General features: G+C 37.1%; 6 protein-coding genes across 19 annotated transcripts in view; 2 read left to right on the plus strand and 4 right to left on the minus strand.

Annotated features, from left to right (window-relative positions):
* LOC129727779 (ubiquitin carboxyl-terminal hydrolase 32) overlaps nt 1–3045 on the plus strand; it is a 30410-nt gene extending 27365 nt beyond the window's left edge. For all 9 annotated transcript variants that reach the window (XM_055685949.1, XM_055685953.1, XM_055685952.1 and 6 more), the window contains 4 exons: nt 3–188; nt 722–1345; nt 1404–1734; nt 2003–3045. In XM_055685949.1, the coding sequence (XP_055541924.1) occupies nt 3–188; nt 722–1345; nt 1404–1676 (1083 nt within the window). In that variant the 3' untranslated portion in view covers nt 1677–1734; nt 2003–3045. The remainder of the gene's footprint in view (nt 1–2; nt 189–721; nt 1346–1403; nt 1735–2002) is intronic.
* A 1234-nt stretch (nt 3046–4279) lies between these two features.
* On the minus strand, nt 4280–8829 carry LOC129730391 (arginine/serine-rich coiled-coil protein 2-like). 3 transcript variants are annotated; one of them, XM_055689692.1, is made up of 4 exons: nt 8702–8829; nt 7956–8195; nt 5687–6046; nt 4280–5627 (listed from the first exon to the last, which is right to left on the minus strand). In XM_055689692.1, exons 1-4 carry the CDS (start codon nt 8768–8770, stop codon nt 4497–4499), a joined length of 1800 nt encoding a protein of 599 aa, XP_055545667.1. In that variant the 5' UTR covers nt 8771–8829; the 3' UTR covers nt 4280–4496. The 3 variants fall into 3 exon arrangements, with proteins under 3 accessions (XP_055545667.1, XP_055545669.1, XP_055545668.1); XM_055689694.1 differs by having other exon boundaries at nt 7956–8211; XM_055689693.1 differs by lacking the exons at nt 7956–8195; nt 8702–8829 and adding an exon at nt 7547–7948.
* A 1450-nt stretch (nt 8830–10279) lies between these two features.
* LOC129729437 (zinc finger protein 782-like) lies at nt 10280–12412 on the minus strand. Its single transcript, XM_055687999.1, has 5 exons — nt 12143–12412; nt 11957–12075; nt 10714–11902; nt 10567–10655; nt 10280–10512 (listed from the first exon to the last, which is right to left on the minus strand). The coding sequence occupies exons 1-5, from the start codon at nt 12263–12265 to the stop codon at nt 10362–10364; spliced, it is 1671 nt and encodes a 556-aa protein (XP_055543974.1). The 5' UTR covers nt 12266–12412; the 3' UTR covers nt 10280–10361.
* A 1158-nt stretch (nt 12413–13570) lies between these two features.
* LOC129731938 (COMM domain-containing protein 4) lies at nt 13571–19150 on the plus strand. The gene is made up of 3 exons (XM_055692332.1): nt 13571–13721; nt 18450–18590; nt 18654–19150. The coding sequence occupies exons 1-3, from the start codon at nt 13719–13721 to the stop codon at nt 19119–19121; spliced, it is 612 nt and encodes a 203-aa protein (XP_055548307.1). The 5' UTR covers nt 13571–13718; the 3' UTR covers nt 19122–19150.
* Nucleotides 14155–17043, minus strand: LOC129731937 (leucokinins-like). The gene is made up of 2 exons (XM_055692331.1): nt 16669–17043; nt 14155–14818 (listed from the first exon to the last, which is right to left on the minus strand). Exons 1-2 carry the CDS (start codon nt 16952–16954, stop codon nt 14322–14324), a joined length of 783 nt encoding a protein of 260 aa, XP_055548306.1. The 5' UTR covers nt 16955–17043; the 3' UTR covers nt 14155–14321.
* Nucleotides 19151–19210: 60 nt separating the features above from the next.
* Nucleotides 19211–26069, minus strand: LOC129731939 (uncharacterized). 4 transcript variants are annotated; one of them, XM_055692334.1, is made up of 8 exons: nt 24408–24678; nt 24139–24348; nt 23787–23876; nt 23470–23713; nt 23187–23404; nt 22923–23129; nt 19462–19551; nt 19211–19410 (listed from the first exon to the last, which is right to left on the minus strand). In XM_055692334.1, the coding sequence occupies exons 5-8, from the start codon at nt 23256–23258 to the stop codon at nt 19258–19260; spliced, it is 522 nt and encodes a 173-aa protein (XP_055548309.1). In that variant the 5' UTR covers nt 23259–23404; nt 23470–23713; nt 23787–23876; nt 24139–24348; nt 24408–24678; the 3' UTR covers nt 19211–19257. The 4 variants fall into 4 exon arrangements, 2 of the variants coding, with proteins under 2 accessions (XP_055548309.1, XP_055548308.1); XR_008729123.1 differs by lacking the exons at nt 19211–19410; nt 19462–19551; nt 22923–23129; nt 23187–23404 and adding exons at nt 25507–25593; nt 25651–25851; nt 25912–26069 and having other exon boundaries at nt 23417–23713; nt 24408–24944; XM_055692333.1 differs by lacking the exons at nt 23787–23876; nt 24139–24348; nt 24408–24678 and having other exon boundaries at nt 23187–23401; nt 23470–23501.
* Between the last annotated feature and the right edge of the window lie 486 nt (nt 26070–26555).

A 26555-nucleotide genomic window follows, 5' to 3' on the forward strand; every position in this document is an offset into this window, starting at 1 on the left:
AGTTGTGGACTGAGCACGAATCGGTAGCTATCTGTCGGAGACAGCGAACTGAACCTGTTGATCTAGATCACTGTCTGCGAGCTTTCACTTCCGAGGAGAAACTGGAACAGTGGTATCACTGCTCTCACTGTAAGCAGAAAAAGCCGGCCACCAAGAAACTGCAAATCTGGAAGCTACCACCAATTCTGGTAATTGTTGATTTAATTGCTAATGCTCTTAATTTAGGCAGTAATATTTAAAACTTTTATTAAAAGCTAGTGCAATCAACTGTTATCTTACTCAAGATTTTTTTGAGAGTTTTTATCATTCTTTGAAAGACCTCGTATCTTCAAATAAAATTTAGTTAATAGATTCTATGATAAATCAGCAACAAAGCAGCTGAAATTCTTTCATTTCATAGGAACTGTATATTTTCTGGCAAACCAAATTAGTATTTCCGGATGAAACAGATTGCACATTGCTGATCTTAAAAATTTTAATAATAATTCCCTCTGATGCGTTTTATATCGCTTGCTCTTTGATGCTAAAAACAAGATTCAAGGGAATTTCACCAACATCTCGACAGTGTAGTGTACGTTCTGTGATATTTTTTTCACCTTAAGAGGAAAAGACTCGAAATTTACAACACTCTCTTTTAAACTGACAGTTGCCGTTCTTCAAATTGTTATGGAACTACAGTTTCTGCCGTTTTTATTCGTACTTTACCTTTCTCCTTTTTTAGATTGTGCATCTCAAAAGGTTCAACTTCGTCAACAACAAATGGGTCAAATCGCAGAAGGTGGTAAATTTCCCGTACGAAGACTTTGATCCTACGCCATACCTAGCTTCAGTTCCACAGGAAACAATACTTCGCCACAAAGAACTATTGGACGGCGTAGGCGGTTATGATGGGCGCAATCATGACTGCCACGATGAGATCGTGGAGTTCGATCGGGAGATGTCCATGATTGATGAGATGAGCGATGAGGTATCGATATCATCGATTAAAGGAACCATGAATATACAGGAAAATGAAATCGATGGTTACGAAGAGGTCGATCAAACCGGCGACGAAAGTCATTGCAAAAATGAGGTAGAAAATAATACGAGTATTATACCGGCTATCGTGGGAACACAACCAGTAGCGTGTGCCCGCCAGGATTGTGTAGTGAGTGACGAGAGTCCAACAAAAACGAGAAACAATAATAGAATCAGCGGTATGTTCGAAGGAAAGAGGAAACGATTAGTTTCTACAAGTTTGAACAAAACACCGGTGGTCGATGGACAGTTCATAGATTTCCACAACCATCACTTGAAGTCGGAACGTGATCCATTTGATATGAAGTACCAACTTTATGCTGCTGTGGTAAGTTTAATGCACAATTTGTGGTGGTTCTAAATAGCTAAAAAAACTAAATTTTCAGTGCCACTCAGGGATGCTAAACGGTGGGCATTATATTTCGTATGCGGCAAACCCAAACGGGTCTTGGTACTGTTATAATGATAGTTCATGCCGTGAAATACCCGTTCGACCGAAAATTGACCCTAGTACCGCCTATCTGTTGTTCTACGAACGAAGGGATTTGGATTACGAGCCGTATCTTCCAAAAGTAAATGGCAAGCATATCCCGTCGGAGCACATGGCGGAATTCGAAGAAAGTGAGAATGATCTGAAAAAAATGTGTACAATCATGTAGAAGTTAGCTTTATCAGTGATAACGGCTCCAGTGTGCCATTGGGGTTCCGTTAAGTTGGGTAAGTAAACTAAATTTAGTGCAACGTTTTGCTGATTGCATTGTCAAACAACAATATCAATGATAGCTTTCAAATGTTTATGTTTCTAATGCCACATTTTGTGACACAATAAATCAGAAATCAACGTACCCCAATTAGACATATTCGTGGTTCGATTTTGATTTCTGCAACATCTCGTACATTGATACTCATGACACAAAACGATGCATTATTAAATAATCATTTAAGCAGAAAATAACACGAATTTAAATCTGTTTTGACGTTACAGAAAAACTGTTTGGCCTTTCATTGCCTCCAAAGGAAAAATCGGATACAGATATGCCAAAAAGTAAACGATGATGCCGCTGATATACTAGGAATGTGGACAACAAAGTTGCTACACGGCTTTTGAATTTCGAATTGCATGCTTGCAACATTTTGTCTAGGTAGCGAACCGCTTCTATAGAGAAGAAATATGTAAACCTGTTTTCACACGCTTCTATTCTAAAATAATAAGACCAACCAAAAGCGTAAGCGGAACAAACATTTTTTGTTGTTGGGCTGAGCTAATCTCCCTTTAATCGTTGGTAAAATTTTCCAACGCGCGTGCATCGAATCGAAATTAATACTGTTGTTCTATGTTTTGTAATTTTTAAGTGTCACTAGCTTTATTAACACATAAGAAAGTAATCGGTGAATCGATGTACCGAAGCTTTGAACCAGCAAACATTAAATTATGATATAACAGATAATGTCAGTTTTATCACATAATCATTCAGTAAAAAAGCATTCCAATTTCAAACTAGCAGAGGGGTTGCTAGAATAGTGCATCTTTGTAAAGCGCTGTAATGGGAGGCGATGGCATCGAAACTAGCTTTAAGTGTTATTCTTCAATCAATAGATGCCTGGAATGTAGTCAATCAGTACTAGTTAGTTATGGCAAACGATGGATATTAAGCTTCCGCGAACCCGTTTTCTTTATAGATATAATCTTTAAACTCGAGGCAATCAATACTACAAAAAAAGGATTGTTTTATCCATTAGGCTACCGCAGAACCGTAGGGGTCTATCTTCAAAGATGTTGATTAGTTATGTGAGTCCTTCGAAAGGAGTAAAAGTGAGTTGTTATTCAATGTTATTTTTCCGATTTTTATTTTCGTTATTTTTTACCGAGCAAATTAGTGGAAAACGATTGATTGCTTCGTTAGTATTTGTTGTATTTTTATTACTACTTTTCATTACCTTAATATTATTCCTTTTGTCAAGTATCGATTGTGACTTGGTTGAAACAATATTAAATATTGATGAACCCTCATTCAAATGAAACTGGAACGGAAGTAGTTCTTTTTTACGAAAGAAATTCCACTGATTATACGTAAAACAGGTCGTATGAACGAGAAGTTTGCATACTCTTTCATGTTAAGGGAATCTCCTCATCAGTGGCTCGACAAAAAGCTTTTCTTAATATTTTTTCGAGGTGAGAAAAGGCATATAGGAATATCGCACGCTAGCCTGTGAGGCTAATAGCGGTCTCAATCAACTAGATTAGTTGAGAGAAGTCGTTATCGATATTGTTCGTGGCACATTTTGCATGTTGTAGAATAATTAGGTATGTATGTACAATGATACACCGTGCTCCAGTGCTGAGTCGAGGAGATTTCCAGCTCGAAAAGATTGAACCCGATATCGCAACCGTGTGGGAGAGCTAGCCACAGAGCCATGGGGACCACAGAAAAGGCATATAGAGAAATTATTTTTTGCATTTATTCAAAGGTGAATATGCGAAGAAAAATCGATAAAAAAACTGATTACAATCTCGCATGAGAGCTCATCGCTAACAAATCAAGCGACGTGCGCAATTTTGGCCTTCCTTTTCTACCTGTAACACACAATAAACAATTTATATTCGAAAGGGTCTTTCGCATGTACGGCTCTATTGAAGAAGTTGAGTAAACTTGATTCGACCTATTGCGACTAGTTGCACGTCGAAGCTTTTGTATTACGGTCCATAATCACGCACTTTTGTCAAGAATTGTCCAAAAAATGAATATAAAATGAAATATATTTGTAAAAGGGCCACATTTTTCAATAACTTTAATGGAACAGTTGCGTATTTCAATTTTTGTTAGTTTGAGCATTGAAACCTTCAAATTGATTCGAATGAAAATGAAAATCCGAAAATCGATTTGACAGAATACATAGGGGAGGCTAACCAGTTATGGCAATACCTAAAAAATGTACCAGTTATGGCCTATGGAGTTCAAATGGAGTAGTGCCATTGCGTACCATTGCGCTTACGCGGTATAACCATAACTGGCCCACCTACCCTAAAACAAATTAATTAAACACAATGTATTTAATAACCGCTTTTCAAATACACATCTTGAAAAAAAAATCGAATAATAAAACCTTGTGAGGTAACCAATATAACAGCAGAATTTCATTTAAAATAGAAATTCATTTGGTATGGAAATGCTTACCTTCTCTAGGATTTTGTCACTTCCTCGTTTTTCACCGCAAAATGCTACATTTTGAAATACAAGATCAAACCAATAAAATCCATCAATCTGGTTATTCTCTTAACTTTATTGATTCAGCATAATCGTTCGTTACAGTTCAGTGTACAATAATAAATTTTCCATCGCAATTTACTTCTTTCGCGACTAGCTTTCATATGTCAATTAAACTGTAAAGTATCTTTTTCTAAAACAGTTCAACGCTTCAACGCCGGGGCGATAAATTTAAAGGTGACATACGCAACTCACCAACTTCATACTTATACTTTAGAAGGTGCGTGGCTGCGAGCTAAAGCCAAGACCCACACCTCGCATCGTGTGTGTCACTTGACGTGCCACCTCATACTGCTGTTCCATTGTTGAGAAAAGTTCCTCCTGTTTGTTAATACTATCTCCTGAAGAACTGCCTGGTTTAGAGGATGAGCCGGACGTTACCTTCTGACCATCCTTAACGCCCATCAGGCGTAAAAACTTAGACGCCATTTTGCCATCTTTGTCTTGGGAAAATTTGGCTTGTTCCCATTTACTGATGTTTGTGGTAACATCCTTGCTTTCGGGTGTCTTATGGCTCCATAGCAGTTTTCGCTTTTGCACTTGATCGGCATATCGAACGGGATTTACGACACCAGGGTTATAGTAGGAAGGTAATGGCACGGACTCAGTAGCTTTCTTGGTCTGCTGTAGTACATCAATGCCCATTTTGTCAAGCTGCGCTGCCTTCACATTGCTTCGAATTAGCGAACTACGCGACATAGCGCTTACGGCATCAATTGCCAATTCTCCGCTGGTGCTTGATCTTGACGGTAGATCGACTGGAGGTACGTTAATACCCATTAGGGGTGGTATGTAAGATGTCGGTGGAGTTGGCGTTATCTTTAAGGCTGGGTTTGATGCATTCAAGGTTGATGTTGATGGTATACTCATTAGTGGCGGTATTTTACTGGTGCTAGTTTTTAACGGTGTCTTACTCCTAGAACGAGATCTTCGTTTTCCTCTTTCGGCACTCGATCTTCGTTTTCTATCTCTCGAAGAAGATCTTCTGCTGCGACGGTCCTTTTCATAATCTCTTTTATCTTTGCGATCTCGACTTCGCTCGCGATCCTTTCGGTCATGACGGTCATTTCTGTCACGCCGGTCACGTTTATCATCCTTATAGTTGCTACCACTTCGACTAACATGCTTATCCCGTCGATCTCGGTAATCGTCTTGATGATTACGATTATGCTTAGTTGTAGGATCGCGATCCTTATCGCGCCAGTCCCGGTCTCGGCGTTCTTTTCCTTTGTCATTATACCGCTTGCTTTCTTCATGACGATCACGAGAATTGCTTCGATCGCGACGTTTTTCACGTTCTGCGGTATTTTTTCTTCGTTCATCTCGACTAGATTTGACAGGGCTCTGAAATGAAAATAATTGGTGATTGAGTATTTTCAAAAGCATGACATGGTTGCAGTTACCTCAACTTTTGTTTCGCGTTTTTTGTTCAATGGTGAGGTCCGGCGATCAGAGGGTAAAGGTGAAGTCATTCTAGTCACCTTCTCACTACTGCCACCTCCAGTGCCATGCTTTGAAGAAGACATGTCGACTGTTCCTTTCTGTGTTGCGGTACGTGAAGAATTGTTTTCTGCTTTGGATGTTTTCTTTGCTTTCTTTCGAATCTTGCTATCTTTACGTCTATAAGCACTGCCACTACTGCTGCTGGAACTGCTGCTGCTGTCGCTGTCACTGCTCGAATCCGATCCGGACGATGAAGAAGACGATGATGAAGATGAAGAGGAGTCGCTCCCTGATGAGGAAGATGAAGAACGTGAATGCTTCTGGAATGATAACAAGGAGAAGACGGATGATTAGAAGCTGAGTATCGATCTTAACCTTATGTTCAGTGAACGAATGCACTTTTATTCATGTTTCAAAGAAAGCATACCGAAAGCGACTTCATTGTTCTATTCTAAATCGGATAAGTATATATTAGAATTAGACTAGGTATTTGCATCATTACACCTAACGCTTTACATCGTATTTGAAGCGTTGGTTCTTGAGTAAATCTCTTGAATAATGCGAAAACATGTAGTGAAAGTAATCGTGATGAATGAACTGTCAAAACATATTCTTCACAAAGATTGGATACAACGAACATTATCGAACAGTTTACAGTTTCGCGTTCTGAAAAGTTATTCTCAAGTTCCATTATCGAAGTTTGACCTTCAGTTTAATACACACAGACTTCGCGACCAACTGTTAGTATAGAGGATATTTGCAGGCCTAGCGCTAGAATCATATACTGACACTAATAGTCTCTCCCGAGTCGGGATTTGAACGGTTGGCTTATTAGACTAGCATCGTACCAGTTGAGACCATAAGGTTCTCAATTGATTGCATGCCCGTAAAATGACGAAGAAGCTCAAACATATGTTTTTCATAGATTTTCGTTTTACAAATCCCCGTTTTTCATAACCTTATTTCTCATTTCTTAACGTTGCTTTTTAGTATTTTTCGAGTGTTTAGCGGAAATTATTTTTTTTACATATTTTACACGAATTTGGGCATTTACGCGCCAGGTATGCTCCGTGTAAAGAGAGACTCTAGATAGTTAATAGCTAACATTTTGCTACAGGAGGTTGACATTTCTGTTTATCAGACAAACTCTGTGCATTGAATTTTTATTACGTAGGCTATCGCAAGCAGTTTCCTCGAACAAAATATGAGAAGCTAATATTATACTGTCCGAAGAAAGTCAGTTTGTTTTTCTTTTTTCAATTTTTAGTTGCTAGCAACAAAATATGTACAGCGGTAACCAAATAGGTTTTGAAACGAATCGGTGAACATGAAAAGTTTATACATATGTACAATCATATTTTTCATGTCGCTAATGATTGTTGTGCTTAGTAAGTTCGAAAGGCGTTGTAAAATCACTTAGATTAGCCTATTTCTCACATCACCAAAGTTACCTGGCAGAGTTGAATCAGGGCAACTTGGGTGATGCGCGTTAATTTTACTCAACGTTTCCTTTGGAATGTTAACCTAAAAACAATAAATCGCTTCCAGTATACATTATATATTAAAAAAGGTAGGTGTTATTCCGTATTTCATTCATTATAACCGTTTTTTTGTGGAAAACGTATTAAAAAAATGAAATACCGAGTAACACCTACCAATACAGTTTGTTTAAAATTCAATACTTAACCACAACCAGAGAAACCATCTTCCTCGATCGATACTTACGTTTGATACTAAAAGTTTGATGAGTTTGGGAAAATTTAACTATGAGAAAGTTTACCATTCTATGACCACTGAGACGCGGTTCAAACGTGACGCACCTTTTCCATTTGTCGTTCCTTCTGCATCCATCGTGTTTGGTCAGAAGAATACATCGAAGGGAGCTCATTGGTCCTGTGCTGCTAACTGCCATGGCGTTGGACTCTTTTCGTTAACACACATTTTCACTAGGTTTGAATCATTATCATAATAAAAAGGGATTCTTTGAACGACATAACAAGTGTCAGATTATTCTAGGTATTTGACAAACGGACGAGATAGGTCCGAACTTTTTTTTTCAATTGGGGAAGGACATTCGAAAAGTTTCAGTTTTCCTTTACGCGTTATTGTTTGCTAAAACGAATGTGTTTACAGCAAACATAACTAGAAGGAAACTGTTACGACAAAACAAGACAAACGACTCTGTGAGACCGAACCATAAATGATTAAATTTTTAAATTAGATAATTACCTTTTTCATCGACTTCTTGATCGTTCTATCTTTGCCGACGTCTTCTTTGGAACTCTTCTTGCTTAAACTTGGTTCGACTGCCGTGCTCCTGCTTTGCAGGTTTGATTTTTTAGCCTTTTCATAATTGTCTTCAGATGGAAATTTTCGCTTTCTCTCATGACTTTCCTGTGAAAATGGTGCCTGTCGGCTTGATTTCGATGTGCTCGAGGACTTGGTGTTTCCGACTTGCGATGCGGTATCCTAAAGGAAGGTTCGACTATTCAGGATATATGGGCAAACAGCAAATTATATTATTATGTGGTACAGCGAAAACACTGATTAGGAAAAATAGTCGATTGTCCTAATAAAACATAACGAATAGGAAAGCTCTATTTAAGATATTAAAAACTAAGATAATTTATTGAATACCAAAATTAAATTAAAAAAAAGTCCGTCTTGTCTTGTCTGGTTTAATCGCTCATAAAGTTAGCCGAAGCCATTAAATGTTGGATGTTTTTTTTTAATAATTACAGAAAAATGCATTTTAGAAAAAAAAATAGCATTTTATGTGCGATGTTATTGATTTTTCGTCACCCGGTAATGATTTTTTCCTTTTACGGAAGCGGAGCAAAACGAGCTTCTTTATCGCAGTTTTTATAATTATGAAAAAGCATACTTTTCTACATCCATCATTCATACAATATGACCTGCAGCAACCTGTTTCGCTGCTAGTTATTTCAACGCTCAAGTGGTTCCAAAATAATTACCCTATCCGGCGGTAAATCCGATTGATCTTCCTCCTCGTCACTATTATAGTTTTGTAGTAGAGAATCCATCTTGAAATGATCGAAATCTGGGTGTTATGTAGTCAGCCTATACACCAGAGAGACGCCGAGACACTCACCGTTAAGGCAACTGTCAACATCAAAACGGGCGAGCTGTATAATTTTGCATTGCCGTTAACCGTTTTGATGTTGACAGTTGCCTTAACGGTGAGTGTCTCGGCGTCTCTCTGGTGTATAGGCTGACTACTGGTGTATAGGCTGACTAGTGTTATGTGAGCAATAAACGGTGAGTAGAACGGATGTCAATTTTTGACGGATAATAATTTCTTTGCTGCAATGGCTCAACTACACGATAAAAGTGTTCAGAGTGATTCGGAGTATTCGTTACCCAGAGAACGACTCATGTTCGTGAACCAACTAGCTGACATCTCTATATCCTAATTGCATTGCTCCATTGAGGGATAACCAGGCCTATGAAAAGACGCCATTTTTCTATGACCGAAAAATAACAAGCAAAATATTGGAACCACAGTGGGTTCGAAATGGAAATGGAGCCACAAAAAAAGTCACATACAACCCAGTGCAAAAGCATAGGCGCGTCTAAGGCCTGGGGATAACATCATTGCGGATCCCACTGACAGCTAATGAACTCACTTGTGTTATATGCGTATGAAAAATGTCGATGATATGCTATTCCGTTCATACACACGCGAAGATGTTAGCCCGGTTAGTCCTTTAGATATCAGCTACCTGTCATGAACAGCATGGACATTATGCTTCCAAACAGGTATGTCAAATATACAGATTAGTCTGTAAAAGCCGTAAATGCAGATATTAAGCGTTTTTTGTACAGAAATCCGTAATCTACAGAGTAGTATACATAAATTAAAAATATGCACAGATAACAGGTTTTTGGCAATGGCCTGGGGGCCCAGCCTGGGGCACCAAAATTCAAAGGAATGGTTGAAGAGCACTAATCTTTAATTTTTTCTGGTTTGAGCTTCTGGAATGCACTTTTTTATTTTATTGACCAGTGTTATTTATCAATTTGGAAATGTATACTTAAAAACACTCGTTTTTCTTCTAGGAATTTGGATTATGAAAAGAATTTCTGAACGATTGATGTCAAATACTCGTGCGTAAATCAGGAGAGAAATGCTGAAAAGCGTTTAAAAACGGATTTGCATTTTACTTCCCTTGAAGTCGTACCGCTTCGTCAGAATCAATGGCCAGAATTTCAGTACTACAATCTCGTTTCTGCATGTTTTACCCTACAGTCAACAACTTTATGCATTGTATTATGATGGTCTCTATGCATTGTACCTTTATATTAGGATGGTACAAAGCTTTAAAAATGATCAAGATTTTACTACATCATTTTTGTAGGACGCCTCTGTGTGTTTATTTGTTCGTCATGTAATCACTTTCCCGGTGAATAATCATAATTTGTTCTAAATGGTCCAAATAATTTTACGATTTTCAAACGCCGGGAATGTGTTAACAGAACGTTTCTGAAATACATAGTCAAGTTTACCTCTATAGGAAAAAAATGACACAAACTAGTGGAAATCATTTATTATATGTATATTAGAATAATACTCGAGGTTCGCTTCCGTTAAATTTTTAACGCAAAGTAGTCCGCTCAGTAGCTTGATTTCCATCCATGTTCCTTCGCTTTATGTTTGTGAAACGAACTGGGATCTACAAATCTTCTGCTACAGAATTCACATTGGTACGGCTTCTCGCCCGTATGTAGTCTCAGATGAACTTTTAGAGTTGGTTTCCGCTTAAAACTAGAAGTGTGTGATTACTTTATATATGTATACTTCGTTGCAAAATAGCAATACCTTTTATGACAATATTCACAAGTAAATTGTTTAGCATCGCTATGAACGACCTGCATGTGACGATCGTAAGTACTTTTATAGGTGAAATCCTGGAATCAAGAAACATTAATTCAGAAATTGTTTACCGCTATCTGCTGAGTTGAATACCTTATTGCAATCTTGGCAGTGATAAGCTTTTACGCCTCGGTGAACATTTTCGTGATCCTTGAGCCCTAACTTTTTGTTAAACACTCGACCACAATATGAACAAAAAAATTGCGGCTGTTTCCCTTGATGCGTGTTGTAGTCATGCTTCAGAAGTTTTGCTTCCGAAGTAAATTTTTTATCGCACTTTAGACATTGATGAAACTCCATTCCTGCATCAGCATGATCGGATTCCATATGAGCCAAAAGTTCTTTGTTAAATTTGAACACACGATCACAAATTGTGCAATCGTTACGCTCTACGGCAGGAATTTTGCGTGGTTTCATTGTAACACAATCTTTCTTGTGCGTTAGACGGTGGATTCGAGCCGCCAGTAAGACAGTAAATTTCTGCGGGCAAATGTCACATTTATATAACTGTAGACGGAAATCGTTGTGTTCCCTTTCGAAATGTTTTGCTAGCTGATAGTTTTTTTCAAAATCTTCATTACACATTCCACAGGTTTGTGGTATGAAATTGGCTCGATGTCGGCGACTTCCAATCATTTTGTTTATATTGCGCATACGAATCGACTTACTGGCTGAACATCTATGCTCCTTCAGGTTTTGTAAAAACTGAAAATGGCAGGCGCATTGTTGACATTTGTATCCTATGCAGGATTCTTGATGCAATATTAAATCTTCATCATTCGTAAATACTTCTTCGCAAAACAAGCACCCTAAAGGAAATTCGTGGCTTCGATAGTGAGAGTTCACAGCTAACAAATCCTCTAGTCCTATGAGACACCTGTCGCAATAATATGGTAGCAAAGAGCTGTGCTGTTCGCTTAAATGCTCGGAAAGCAATGTTTCACTGCCGGCAAACTTTTCGCAAATGTAACAGCTAACCATTTTTGAATCTAGGAATTTTTCATCTTCACTCAAATAATCGGGATCATTGAAAGGGAGGTCTACATCATCGATATACTCATTGTTTGCCCCGTCGTCGTCGTCGCTGCTGCTATAATAATGAGAGGCGCCAGTTACAATTTCTGAATTCGTTCTCGATTCAATGGTCCCATTTGGTGAATTATCTTCCGTAACGATGAAAGTAGGTTCTTCGACAAGCGGTTCTAGAGGCATCACCGTTACAATGTTGATTGCATCTTTCGTTTCGTCCGACAATGGTATACCCTGAGAAGCTCGTTTCTGCCTAAAATAGATTTTTTTTTAAATAGTGCCCTATTACTGCATTACCTATCCTTACTCTAAAAAGGTGCAAAAGAGCTTATCCGATGTCCGAAATTCAGAACAAATTGTATGCATGAGTTTGGTCTTCATTTCACATTCGTTACATACATTAGTATACTCTTCTGAATTGCTTATCTGTAAAATGAATATGTTCAGGGTATACCTATTACTGAACAATTTTTTTTATTGAACAGATACAAACCTGAATGCCAAGGGTGTCTTGCAAAAGCTCTACGATTTCTGCTAAACTTAGCCGCTCGTATATTGGATGGGTAGACACATTGTTTGACAAGCACAAGCGGCATGATTCAGGAATAATTTCCATTTGCTCAATATTGTTCAAAAGCTGACAAACGGCACAACGTAATGCTAATAGTTGCCTTTAAGATTTTACTTATGCAAAAGCCATTAAAAGTAAAACTGAGTTTATGTGTACTGTTTTGATGCTGCGATTTGAAATAAATATATCATAAACATAAGAGGGTCCGCTGTCCATTCCCTCGTCGTATATTTGACAGCTCGCCACAATCGCAAAAAAAATCTGTTCGACATGTAGTTGACGCTGTAAATGTATGGTGTTTGAATTTAATTTGACAATTTTTTCAATAGAGATAAGTGTCGTTTCATTGACGCACACTGGTTAACATGTAAAACCGTGTAAAGTAGCATTATTTTCCTTTAAACTGTAAATCATCGCATCTCGTCGTTTCGACTTTTTGTCATCTTTGGTCGATTATGAAAAATTTATTCAGAACCGGGCTTGAAACATATAATTCAGCTGAATATTTGTCCAGCTGCTGAAAACATAACATTGCAAACGAAACAACGATTTGTTTATTTTTTCCTCAACGAGTGGCACTAACACATTCGTACGTAAATTCAGCGGGTACGGATAGAGTGCCTATATATAACTAGAGTGGCGCTGTGTCATCCAGAGTAACGCTATGAACACTGAACATCTTTTCTCTTTGCTCCGCACGAGTTTTATAGGTTCTAGTAGACTGATTACTGTTAAAAAAGTACATATGAAATAGAAAATATATGAGATCCGGCTTCGTTCTCAATTTGAGGTTATGTTTTTACAGAAGTTGGTGGGTACATATCGTGTTGAAATTGCATTTTTTTAGTTAAAATCTACCAGTGGAAAAATCTAAATATATAAAGTTTCCCGCGACGTAAACTCGTGATAAGTCACTGCAAATAGAATCTTGATAGGCTAAAATCAAAAACATCATATCAAGAAGACTGGCATCTCTGGATCGATCCCATACAAATGACAAGCGTCAAATCAAACAGCGCACTCCATCTAATAAAGGTGGAAGTTTGTTATTAAAGTGCTGGTAATTACATCGCTGCGAAGACAGAATGTGCGTATGTTCGGTTTGTATTGTATCGCCAGCACACACACTAGCATGCGTCAGTTCCACTTCTACTCAAAAGACTGCGCTGCCAAAACTGTCGCTCATTCTCAGACAGAGCTCCCAGTCTTCTTGATATGGTGTTTTTGTTAAAATGCTCCTACAAATCATCATCATTTACTGCAGCGCCAGCTGTCAGCCAAACAGTCATTTTAATTGCTCATTAAATTTCCATTTCAGAAATTATCGATATGCTGGATGGATCGATATAGATTACTGCCCAACTCTTGTTATTGTTTGTTTAGATAATAAATTTAATGAAGATTCAAATTAGATTTTGTTTCTTGTGTTGGCTTAAGTAAAACTTTTAAATATTTAATGTTTACCATCTCTTAAAAATAGTAACAAAAACCTATAGCTATGGTAAGTGTAAAAAAAATTCAATAAAATTACCTCGATTTAAAACAAATAATCGTTGGACGACTGCAAATGAACTGTTGAATGTCGGCGTGAATGTTTTCAATAACATTTTGATATGTTAACTCGTGAATTTTTGAAGCGCAGAACACCAGTTTATTATTTAGGTATGAATAAAATCGAGTTAAAGGATTAGTTATAGATAAATTGTTCAATAAGAGCTAAACTTGGAGTTAGCCTTTGACGATTTAGGATAATTCAAAAACAACTACCTACCTAAATAGCTAATACAAAAAATCATCTGCCCATTTCGCTCCTTTCACTCATCATGAAATTTTGAGAGGTGCGCTTTCCTAAGTAACATAACAGCTGAAACAACACAGAATCGTTACAAGTTTAACTTTCTCAACTTTTAAGAAATACTAATACTTTCACTTTTATTGTTTATTCATAATTTTATGGATGAAACTGGCACATGCACTGGCAACTTATCATATATTTATTGCAAGAAAATACAGAATAATTTAATGATTCGCTCTAACTCTCACGGGATTCACTGTCACTGCACCACCGACAGAAGAAACAAAGTACCATAGTACATATGGTTTACAAACGTGTCTCGGTATGCTGGTTACGCTTTCCACCCCAAGCATGGAAAGGATTTCGAATGACGACTTTCGGCTGTCGTTGGATTCGTCCGTTGCTAATACTACGTTTGCCGCCCCACGGGAAAAAGACTGTACCATCTTGCCGTTTACCAGCCCATGAGAAGAATGGGGGGCTCTCGGGCTGCTTCCCGTTCCAGGGAACGACAACATTGCTTACTTGTCGTTTACCGCCCCATGAGTGGAATTTTTGCTTCGAGACGTACTTGGAGTTTCGCTTTTTTATGTGACTGTGGGATGAATGTCTAGGGTCACATATTAGTTCTAGGTTGTCTAGAATCATCGCATCCAACACCGGATCTTCCAAAATGTTTGATAAGCAAAGGTAAGTTTCTTTTGCACTTCTACCACAGGAGGAATTAATCTTCTCATCAATGTGATCCTCCGGGGAAGTGATTTCTGCAGTTTGCTCCTGACTGTGTGGATCACCCTCGGTCACTGAAAAAAGCATCAATATTAATGTGAGATGCACTGAAGATTTTGATCTACTGACAGCCAAAATCGAACCGAACTCTACCGAATATTCAACTTTCTGGATAGTAGGTTGTATTATTCTGCAGAATAAACCGTAGCCGATGATTACCAGAAAATAAAATAATAAGTCTTAAAATAATTAGGATGACTGAAATCAACTAGGAACAAAAGCAGGTGTGCAACGGTTTAGTTTTATTCCTTTAACTGATACTTGTAAAATGTTACGAGCAGCTGTCATTCATTTTCGCAGATGGTTATTTTGTCCTCATCTGATCAATGATGTGTTCAGCAGAATATTAGACTTACCGAATGAGGAATTGGTTTTTGCAGAACAGCACTAATCGGCGCCTTTTTAATATCAATACTTTTCATAAAAGGTACATCTAATAAGAAAAGGTAAAACTCGATTTAAATCTATGCTGACAACCTTCTATGCTATATATACTTTTGCATTGGCAATTAAGTTGAAGATAAGCAAAGAAATAAATTACTTATTGAAATCTTTACGTACGTTTATTGGCCTACTAATACGTTTTTATATCAAGGCAACTTTTTATTGGTCTTTAACGAATATACGGAGGCGCATGGTTTTCTGTTCGGAATTCTTGGAATGGTTTTTCCGTCCATGATGAAGTTATATTATTATAGTTTAGCAAATTTGTGCTGGACGAGATGGCTCAATACCACTATCTCTACAGAACAATTGAAAAAAAAAATGAAACAGCTACGATTAGCTGCAGAAGTTCAAAATGACCCAAAATAAATTTTGGAAAGTCACATTTCGCCATCAGATCATACTTGTTTCTTCTCGTTTCTTGAGCTTTATCTTTTTTACTTTGTTTGAGGGTTTCAGTTGAATCTGTGTTGTGAATTTAGTAGTTTATAGAATCGAATTAAAATCTTTCCTTCGAGCATAAAATACCACCTAGAGTGCCAAAAAATATTTTCCGTTAAATTTACCCTTTGAAATAAAACAACTTCACAGTTGTTATCGAGGTATGATGCTAATCTAAAATTTTGACTGTGTTTGAAGATTGAGCAATAATAAGAAACTGGTTTATCACAAGTTCGTTGAAAAGTCTACGCGATCGACAGTCTAATTTGTTGTCTTTCTTGCCGAAGAACCATTATAAATTCGATGTTGAGCAGCATGAGCAAAATCATAAACGCAATTAGGTAGTTCTGATGTGGATACGATTTTATTATCTTACTCTTTTTTAGTGTGCAAAAGATTAACAACAGAGCAACACAATGATAAAATACAAGAACTCTTTTTTTGAACTTGTAACTGAATTTTGATTGGACTTTGCACAGCTGTTCAGTTTCGATAGAAATACAAATTGATTCTTCATATATCATCACTAGTGATTTCTCGAAATTAGCAAAAATATGAAATATCTCATTTAGGCATTTTCTTGTTAATGTAATAAAAGTAAACAACAAAGTAACTCCATGAGAAAAGTACTATAGTACCTGCAAAAAATATTTTATGTTTTTCAAATCTCACTATTGATTTCTGGATTAAAACATTATCCAAAATGGCCTTTTTCTGTTGATATCTTTTAAACTGAAACCACTATTTTTCCAATATATTATACATTATAATGTTTTGCCATTTTTTGAATAGGTCCATAAAATTTGAGGCATTAGAATATCTGTCATAAAAAAGTTCGCAATCAAATGGAAATTTCAGGTGTTTATATGATCAACTATTTTCACATCGTGGAATTTTAATATTATTTGAGCCGTCATTTTAAGATGATTGTGACAAATTCAGGACTGGACACATTCAGGAAAATTTACTTTCTTCTTACATTTTTCTTTGCTCTCATCCGATCCATTTTGTTCACTAGTTCCCGCGTTTTTCAGATTTTTATTCCATTCATATACTGCACAAATATCGTCCAGCTGGAAAAAGTTGTGTATTGCGTAACTGCGATAACGGTTCAACAACATGTCGTAGACCACATTTCTTTTGGTAATCCACTCACAGCCATCGAGAATATCGTTCAGCCTGTAATCACTTGAGTCTAGTTGTACACAGCTACATTCGGTAACTGCCGCTAATAGCGATAGGGCCAGATGTAACACGATTGCCATTGTGAAGCAATATGTCCTAAATACTGAGATTAAATTTAAACGCAGCGCTCATATCCATCGAGCCGCTGTCAGATGTCCACTAGTTTAACTGGAGTCGCCACGAATCCCTTTTATAAGCCAGAGTGAAGACACTTTTGGCTGATGGCGCAATTCTTTGTGACAGAAGAAGGAAACCGTTGGTTACTGCTTCATCGTAATACATTGAGCACCTTCACTGTTATTTTCACGGTATGATCGCAAAAGAGTCGCATTTGTCGAAAAGTGTGTATCTACGAGATAGTCTCAACTTTGTGCTACATCTTGACATGTCTTCTATACTATGTATTAATGAAAAATCCAAATTTTGAAATACCTAAATTTCAAATAGGACTGTTATGCTTTTCCGATTTGTCCAGTTTCAAAATGCCCAATATTGTAGTGATGCTTTCGTGCTTACATTTTCTTTAAAACGTGAAAACTTATCACTTTGGTATCATTTAAGAGTTAGTTGGAGCAAAACGACTACTGTTAATGTGTCGTTATTACTAACACCAAAAAGTCGCTCGCTTTAATTTTTTGAGAAAATATTTTTGTAATCCCATTGAAAGCTGCATCACGTGCCTGTTAGTTTCGATGAAAAAGTGTTCATGCAAGAAAAATTCGAAATTCACCAAATGTATGACGTCGTTTCACTCCGTTCGGTCCTATTAAATCGTTCATTGATATGGTTCATTTGAATGTTTGTCGACCTGGAAGTGTTTGAGATCAAGTCACGCAGTGTACATCTTATTTCTCTCATTTAGACCATCGACTCTGTTGACAGGATGGGGTGAAAGCTGTGGGAGGTAAAAATGGACTACGCGCAAAGATGAAAAGTTTTGTGCGTGGCGTCATACTCCAAAAGGCTACACCTTTAATGGCATGCAAACGAACAACTGAACTGTATCTAATTGATGGATAGTGGCTGTCGTTGCACGAGTCTTAATAGCTGTGATAAATTTCAACCGTTTTCAATTTAACACTGCTTGGTTCTGAAAAAGATGTTCACAAGTACTCGAGCATTCTTCATTAAACTATTGATAGGGTGCTTTATAATTTGATTTAATTGTATTAAATCGAGGTGAGTGACGTGAACGTAAATTTATTATGTGAATTAAAATTTCTAAATAAACTTTTTATGGCATTTTCTCACAATAAATAGAATTTCAGGAAAATTGAATAACAGTGTATTGAAATACCTTGCTTTTATCTAGTTTTTTCGCAGGATAAGCCAATGCTCTTTCATATGAATCTATTATCAAGAATTTATATTATTTTCAACACGATTTCCAGTATAATCATCACATATTCGAACAAAAATATGCACAAATAGTAGGGTATCGGACTACTTCGGCAGCAGTTTTCTACAGCAGTTATTAATGCGAAACCTTCGGCAGTAATACCCTATATTCTAGTTAATGCTAATACCTAGATTTTGGCCTGCTATGATTAAACATTGTTTTTTTTTTTTTTTTAGAAATTTCGCTTCTGTGGCGATGGCGACTGCCCGGATTGGGTACTGGCTGAGATCCATTCCAATTTGGCAGTACTGAGTTCACATCAATTGCAGACGGCGGCTGAATGTGCTACCAAATGCTTTTTGGGGGAGGAAGTACCAGTAATTGACAATCACTTCCAAAAGAAGAATAGTTATATTCATGATGATGCAATTTAATCGCAGGAAGACGACGTTCGTACAATTTTTGGTATATCAAAGGGCACGATGGACACTCCAAAGGCTGCATTTGCGTGTATCCGATTTCTGCTGGTAAGTGCTTCTCGCTTCAACACCGAAAGTTCAGTATTTGGTACTGAATTGCAGCAGTTAGGATTACCAAAGGAGCATACTATCGTTATGTGTCGAGTGCTAGACGACTATCTCACTCAGATCCGAGCTAGACTATGTCAGTCTAGCTTGACAATCAATGAGCTGGAAGCAGTCACGAGTAGCACACCGGAAAATACGATTGATTGCATTCAACTTCAAATCGGAATTAAAAATGAAATCATCAACGGAGTTCCTCAACGAACCACCCACGCTGTTAACATCAATCGTAGTGACATTCCAATATTATTAAAAGAGATGAAAAGGATTAGGAGTTTAATGGAAGAGTATGACTATGACGGAAAAAATAGTGATGGTAAATAATTACTCTACTTTCGACTTTATAATAAGAACCTATGTATGTTACTTTTGAAGAATCCAGTTCCTCATTGAAACATTTATAACAGACAAAAATTTATAATTACAAATAATTTTATTTTTCATTTATCATTAAAATAATTTACGATTCACGAAACGGATCAAGAGTGTGATTTAGTTTTTTGTATATGCGCTTAAGATACAGACACAGCACGTGATCGGCCCAGTTGCCAAATTCGAGGTAATACTTCACGCTGCGACGGTAGAAATCCAGCTTCAAAAGACCCGCTTTCATCTAAAATCACATGATGTAGTACGATGCTAAGGTTAGTAATTATAGTTTTACCTCACAGTAGCGCACATCATTCAATCGGGCTGGAGTATGATGTACTGTGTAGTAATGGCGGAACAGTTGGGATGATTTTTCGAACAAAATCTGTAAATAGCAATAACATTTGAAAAAGGTGCCGTAACTGTTAACTAATGTAAGAAATCGTATTGCATCAACTTTTTAAATTATACTATATTTTCCGAGATCGACTGGTGTTGTTTGCCATGATTGACGTGATTGATGGAAGACTGTCAATGCCCAGAACCCTTTGTATTGTATTTGTGTCTGGCTGAAACTTTGCATAGATATTCCTATGAGTTGAATATGTCGTTTTGTGGTATGGGTATTTTTTTTTTAATGCAAACATCCAGCTCAATCGGACTTTGGAGGCGCCACTCAAAGCGGTCAAAGTTTCACAATTTTCATCGATAAAAAAGGCACATTTTTTTTCAAACCAAATGTCTTTAGAAATTCATGAAACTTCGAGATCTGGTGTTTTCAATAATTTTTTTCGACTTTGAAAAAATGACCTTCAGGGAGAGTCTTTCAGGTTAAAAACTTTCTGACTTCGTGAAAGTTGATATAAAAAGAAACTTAGAGACAACCGATGACCATGGATTTCTTAGAAATTTGGCATTAAAAAAATGTTTCGATATCGAAAATTTAAAACTTTGATCACTTTGAGGCACGACTTCCGGAAGTCAGATTCCAAAAACTAAGTCATCTTTGCCAGGGACTTCTAATACTCAAGTTCCCGTACGTGCGGCGAAGCTTACTACCGACCAAAACTAAGTCTATTGCTAAATCGATTTTGTTGAACAAATTTAAACCTAACCTACCGAAATCCCGGCGAGAAACAATTCTCTTTCCGATATCACTTCGTCTTTTTCTAGCCTTCAAATTGCTTTGTCACCTGGTTAACAAAAAAAGGAAAACTTTCTCACTACTCTTTCACCTACTTATTTTGCTGCCAAGTGGCCTTCGTTGTTTCTCTCTCGAGAAACAAGGCGTCTTGTATCCGCACTTTATTCGGGCGAAAGGAATATACCATTCCAAATTATGCAGCGGAAGGTTACATGGAATGAGCAGACCCGGATTTGAGTATGCCAACGGGGGAAAATGCCTCGCTAAACCTCGACCAGACATTGCAACAAAATGAGGACCCTTTTTTGCTCTTCACCTTCCACCGGAGCGTAAAGTCACTTCACAATTTGCAATAATCTTACGTCGAGATGTTTTAAGGAAAGAAGTGTCCCACGAAAACATCTGCCTCGGGCCTCCCATTAGTCAAATGCGGGCCTTGGAATGGAATTATGTGACTATGCGTTGTTCTGGGAAAGAGGCTACGGCACGATTAAGTTGGAATTTGGCATGAGGACTTGTTTCGAGAAGATGAAACTTTTGAGAACTTCGAAAAGTCAATTTTTTTGAGTGCCAGAGTATGATGTTATGCGATAAACAACAATTCAAGTGTTGTTCTCGAACTGACTATTAAATGAACTACACAACGATTTATTGAAACAACACGTGCATTGCACGGTAAGCGGTATTGCTCATGATAGCAGGAAAACACTTTATCTTGTACGTTGTTCTCTCTCATTACTTTTATTTAATAAACTCCGTTCCCGTTTTACTACATGAAAATCAGGATACTTCTAATCAATTTGCCTCTCTTCAATGTTCATAAAATTCATATTTTTTTTCTGAACCTAATTACAACCATATCGATTTGAACTAACGGTAGAGATTTTACTTCAATTTGTTCTACAAGAACCAGTCATTCCGCATTCTATGTTCTAAATACATATTTTAAATGAAATATGTTCTGAACACATATTTCAAATAAAATATTTAAAGTTGCACAATGAGTTTTAAACCTCTATATTATTCACTTTGAGTCACTATTTGAATGAAAAAAGTCACTGAGATCATAATTTGTTCACTCCGAGTCCGTTACTAGCCTTGAATATTTTAAAAGAATTGGCTTTTATGATGCACAGTTTAACCAATTTAAAATACAGGGTGTCACCGTGAAAGTGATACACAGATTTGAGTGTCTCCTCTATCCTACCCTGTTTAACAGCTGTGTTTGTTTTGATTGCGACACCGTGTTTCACTTTTTTTTTCAGAGGAATACTGCTATGGAAACGAGTAAAGAACAAATCGTGATTTTGTATTTGCTGAAATGAGCAACATACAGATCAGAAGAAAGTTGTCACTTCTGCATCTAAGCAGTTTTTTTGTGAACAGGACCATCAAACGGTCCGAGGATGCTGACACATAAACAGGGTAAAAACAAACAGCAAACGGGTAAAAACATATAGTGTAACATAAGACTTTGGACACTTTCAAGAACCTTTTGGTGATGATCTGGGGAGAAATACGAAGCCGTGCGTGCGGCTTGAGATAATTTTGAAAAGCGTTTGCGGGCCGTAATCAAATGCAAAGGCGAAAGTTTTGAACTGAACTAATATTAATGAAAAAGAATCAGAGAAAAAATTATCATCTGTTCTACTTTCTGGCATAAATGTAAACGGTGACACCCTGTAAATTAAAGGAGATCAGCCAAATTAAATCAAAATTAATTGGGGTAAACTCAAAACTTTGAACAAAAAAATGTTAACTTGAAGAGAAAAACATGCCTGAACTTTTGGACTGTAAACAAAATAATAAACATTTCTAATTCAAGCGTTGATCTTTTGTTGAGTGCTAATAAATGAACCTCTGGCTGTTAGTGTTGTGTAACTCCAGTTATTATTTCTCATCATTTTCTTTACGCATATTTTCATTCCAAACAACTTTTATCCTTTTTTACAAAGGGGGGTTTGTTAGTTATAATAATTATTACTAAATGATAAGTTAGTGTGGCCAATCACAAATGGTGACTTCTCAACACTGTTAGGAATTTGTAATTTTAATTGTTAGGATTTGTTTACTTTCGCAATTAGGAATTTCTATCTTTTCTTTCTTACTTTCTTCTGTGTACGAATCAAAGCCGTCGCTGTCGGTTGGATAGGGGGAGGGTGAGTTACAGCGACTATATACCCTACTTTTATCGTAGTCATTGATACTGAATACTGAAAACTTGAATTCCCTTAATCTACGCATAATTCTCAAAAACATGGAGAGCTTCTATTTTCTCCTGGAACCGATGAATTTTTTTCTGCCCACGTAAAATGGAGTAGTTAAATAGTGAAACCAAAAAAATCTGATCAGAAGTAGTTGGTTCTGTGTACATGTGAAGATTTCGTTATGCCTTAACTTTTGATTAGGTAACAATAATAATAATTGATATTTGTATTCTATGAGGTGTTGGCCTAGCGAAGTTGTAACAACGCAGGTTATCTGGGTGCGAATCCCAACGCCAGCAAAAAAATTATCGCAAATAGAAAAGTAATCTACTGCTGGCGACTCTGGTCCTTAACGGATTAGCTAACTGGCTACATCTGTTGATTACGACTAGAAACTAAACTTACATTGCAGCATTTGATCTCAACCGTGGGAAGTGATACCGGGCGCAGATACTCCGTTGAAACTGTGGTATATTTGTACAATAACTCCGTCAGTAATTCTTCTAGCTGCCAAAGCAGCATTAGAAATTCCTTATCGCATAGATCCCATGTTTCGACGATGCTGTCGTAGTGCTCAAGAAAATACTTTGTTTCCACAATGAAGTTGTACACCTAGAAGGCATGAAACATCGAAACTATCTAAAGATACGCTGACGGACGTTTACAAACCAGTTTCCAGTTGGCAACATCCTCGGGAGTTTTTGCGCTTCGCAAGTATTTTACTGTGTCTTCCAAGATCATTTCACCTGCTTTCCGTCTCAGTTCAAAATGACTACTAAACTTTCTTCAGACATTGAAGGTCAAATGAAAGTTCGAGCAAGCATTGTTTTTAGACGGCCATTTTTAGCCGATGAAAGTGTGGCAGTCATCAGTACATTACATATCTGCTTTAAAATGTATTTGAGATATTATTAGAAATAGCTTTTATTTACTTAATACGAGTTCGACATACAATTCTATCCATTTGCTTTTTGGCCACGTGCATGCATATTTTATCTTACACTTTACAGTTAATTATAATTGTCCAATCGTGGATGAGGTTGATCTTACAGTGTGAACGTGTCCAATGTGATCGTTATCTTTTTCAGAATCTTTTTCAGATACAAACACAAATAACGATCGGCAAATGTTCCGTACTGTAGATATTCGTTCACCCTTCGGTTGAAGAAAGCAAGTTTGACTAAAGCCGATTTAAGCTTCGTGGGTAGAGAAGAGTATTATTTGTAAGACAGGATCGAGAGAAAAAAAGACAAGTTTAACAATCATTACCTCACAGTTGTCTGTTTCCTCGAAACCCGATTTCTTGTGACGACACGAATGATGGTGCAGCCTCAGATCCTTGACACTGTGAAATTCTTGCTGTAAGATGTGATAGAGCCAAGTAGACATTAGTTGTTGATTATTCGGTAGCCGGTAGATTATATTTAGCACTGGTTGTATTGATTTTGAGTTGGCAGTATTTTCAGGAAACTCAATGCCAATGCCAAACAGCTCGAAAGCTTCAGACTTTGAGAATTTTATTGTGGCGTTCAATTTGTTATGCATGAGTATTAATAATATAAAAATATAGATGCAGTGATGATCAACAAAGATACTTTATCATTAAACCTGCAAAACTTACCCCGCAGCATTGCAGATTAAAGAAGTTTTCATGTTGACGCCCTCCTACACCGTCTAGCGAAAGGGTGGTGAATTTTCCCAGGAGCTGCGTCACACTCTCATGGATCTCGATCAAGTAGTGCAGAAAGAAATTTCCTGACAAATCCCAGTGGCTGATGATCGAGTCGAACTCATCCAAGAAATACTTAGTTTCTGCGATAAACTTTTCAATCTAAATGTGGGAATAGTCATGTTATATTACATACTTATTTTGATTTAAAAAAAACTCACATCTTTGTTTTGAGCGATTCTTTGCATTTTCACAAATTTAGTATACCACCTATTTTGGAATTAAAATCTTCTCTGGCAAATAGAAATAAATGGTCTTACAGAAAATTGTGGATTTTCTGTGAGCAATGACCAGTGTGGCTACCACACGTCGAGAACGAACGAAGCTAGACTCGAACTGTGCGAGCACCAAACTCTCACCCTTCGAAGGAAGCTGTGCGAGTAGGAAGATCGAACGATCCGCGTTCGTCGTTTAATTCCGGTTCGCCGCAAAGTGCGAAAAATGCAAGGTGATGCACTTTACTGTTGATTGACAGTTCGTGTGGCTACTGGCTCAGGGTAATTTAAATTGGTAATCTGAATACAAAAAATGTTTTCGAATTTTCAGCTAGCTTTTTATTAAAATTTGAGAGAATTGGATATTTTTTTTAACATTCTTTTCAAATCAATTAATAGACTGAGTGTGTATTCCTGTCCAAAAGTTATGTACTCTTTCAGTCGATGACGCATATGATCCAATTTAGCTAGTGCGGCTTTCAGCTAGAAGAGATTTTTTAAGACGAAAAAGATTGTTGCATTAGTTTTGGATAATTTTGGAATTTGATCATTTTAGGAATTTGCGAATGACATAACAATCAAGGTAGAATATGTTCCTTTCGAAAGAAACTTTGCACATCACGGTTGCAAATATTTCACTGATCAACATAGATCTTATTTTAGAATTCGAAGCTTTCAAGGAGAGATATGATAGTTTTTTTCTTTGCTCGAATAAGAATATCTGGAAAAGGGCGTTTTCATCTATTCTGCTCAGACGGAGGCCCACTATTGTTTTCAATTTGACCCTTTCAATCCAAAAAAAAAAACCGCAGTACTTTCAATTGATAATGTTCATACAGTTGACTTATTTACCAACACGTACATGGCACATTAGAAATTTTTTAATGAAATGAAATTGTATAGATTTAAAATAACTGCAAAGTTTTCAGTTCAGTTTGAGTAAAACAGTTATGTATTGGAATAAGTTCTGAAGGGTAATCCGGCTTGGAGGATGTTAGGTACGCAAGTGCTAGTTGCGACTTGTTTTCAAGGCTGCGTATCTTACCTCAAGTATATTAGTGTATCGAACGAAGCGACCATTGTGTACAGCGCGGTAGTGCTTCCTTAATTCGCTAGCATCATGGAACTCCAACTACGGGTGGGCACATATTTGTAGTGATTCATCAATGATACAATTTAGTATGCCTACCCCACAGCAGAATAATTCCTTCTCCGACTTTGCTCGACCGTCATCGTACGGCTGGGCATCAAATTTTTGTAGTAGCACTTTTATTTGAGCACGTATATCCCGCAAATAACTGTGGAAAACTCCACGGTAGATATCCTTGTGCAGAATTATCTGATCGTATTCGTCCAGAAACTGTTTCACGTCGTTGCTCATTTTGTCTAACTGGTGTTTAGTTGAACAGTGTTAATATCGGTGGTGAAGTAAGGTGAAAGTTTTACTTACGTTCCGATATTTGTGGCTGTAGTTGTACACCGGTGTGTGAACGTAAGCTGTAACTCGGACCATTTTTCGATACTAAGAATAAATTCTGTTCCCGATACTTTCACGGTCGAATCGGAAGTGAGAGTTGCGCATTTGAGTTGCCGGACATAACGTCCTGCTATATTGCGCTTAGTTAAAAATAAGACATGTTCGAAGTGAAACTGAATTTTTACTTGGATATGTGGATGTCGACTTCAGTAGTATGTTTTGTTCAGGATGACTGCGATTACAACGGCAGTTAAAAACTGCATTTTGTTTTACAGCTTGCAGTTCGAAGTATTATTCTCAAAAAATTGTATCGTTTTGCTTGAAAATTCAACCTAACCCTAATGAATTCTTTAATTTGACTGAGAAATAAGATAAATCATTGAACTAATTTATCACCAAATTTCTGACTAGGTTATCAAAAAGCCTTATTTTTACTTAACTTTTAATTTGCTGCTTCGAACATTCGCAAAATTCTTACATCAGTAGAATTAAAATTAATATTGACATTTAGGTAAATATAAATTAAATAGGTGGACCACGGAAAATCACAGGCTTGCAGGATTACTCTCTCAATTTCCATCAGACTGCCAACGTATTTTTTAAGCTTTATAGTCTCA

This window comes from Wyeomyia smithii, chromosome 3, assembly GCF_029784165.1.
Source record: "Wyeomyia smithii strain HCP4-BCI-WySm-NY-G18 chromosome 3, ASM2978416v1, whole genome shotgun sequence".
NCBI lineage: Eukaryota > Metazoa > Arthropoda > Insecta > Diptera > Culicidae > Wyeomyia > Wyeomyia smithii.

Excerpts from the sequence above, each read along its gene's own strand:
- LOC129730391 (XM_055689692.1), bottom strand. The coding sequence starts at position 8,770 with ATGGATTCTCTACTACAAAACTATAATAGTGACGAGGAGGAAGATCAA. Across the intron at positions 8,196-8,701 it reads CGGATTTACCGCCGGATAGG|GATACCGCATCGCAAGTCGG; the intron begins GTAATTATTTTG and ends ACCTTCCTTTAG. Across the intron at positions 6,047-7,955 it reads TCAAGAAGTCGATGAAAAAG|AAGCATTCACGTTCTTCATC; the intron begins GTAATTATCTAA and ends TTATCATTCCAG.
- LOC129729437 (XM_055687999.1), bottom strand. The coding sequence starts at position 12,265 with ATGGAAATTATTCCTGAATCATGCCGCTTGTGCTTGTCAAACAATGTG. Across the intron at positions 12,076-12,142 it reads AAGACACCCTTGGCATTCAG|ATAAGCAATTCAGAAGAGTA; the intron begins GTTTGTATCTGT and ends TTCATTTTACAG. Across the intron at positions 11,903-11,956 it reads CTCTTTTGCACCTTTTTAGA|GCAGAAACGAGCTTCTCAGG; the intron begins GTAAGGATAGGT and ends AATCTATTTTAG.
- LOC129731938 (XM_055692332.1), top strand. Across the intron at positions 18,591-18,653 it reads TTTTGGGGGAGGAAGTACCA|GAAGACGACGTTCGTACAAT; the intron begins GTAATTGACAAT and ends ATTTAATCGCAG.
- LOC129731937 (XM_055692331.1), bottom strand. The coding sequence starts at position 16,954 with ATGGCAATCGTGTTACATCTGGCCCTATCGCTATTAGCGGCAGTTACC. Across the intron at positions 14,819-16,668 it reads GGATGAGAGCAAAGAAAAAT|TGACCGAGGGTGATCCACAC; the intron begins GTAAGAAGAAAG and ends TGCTTTTTTCAG.
- LOC129731939 (XM_055692334.1), bottom strand. The coding sequence starts at position 23,258 with ATGATCTTGGAAGACACAGTAAAATACTTGCGAAGCGCAAAAACTCCC. Across the intron at positions 23,130-23,186 it reads ATGTTGCCAACTGGAAACTG|GTGTACAACTTCATTGTGGA; the intron begins GTTTGTAAACGT and ends CATGCCTTCTAG. Across the intron at positions 19,552-22,922 it reads TTGAGATCAAATGCTGCAAT|ATTTTGTTCGAAAAATCATC; the intron begins GTAAGTTTAGTT and ends TGCTATTTACAG.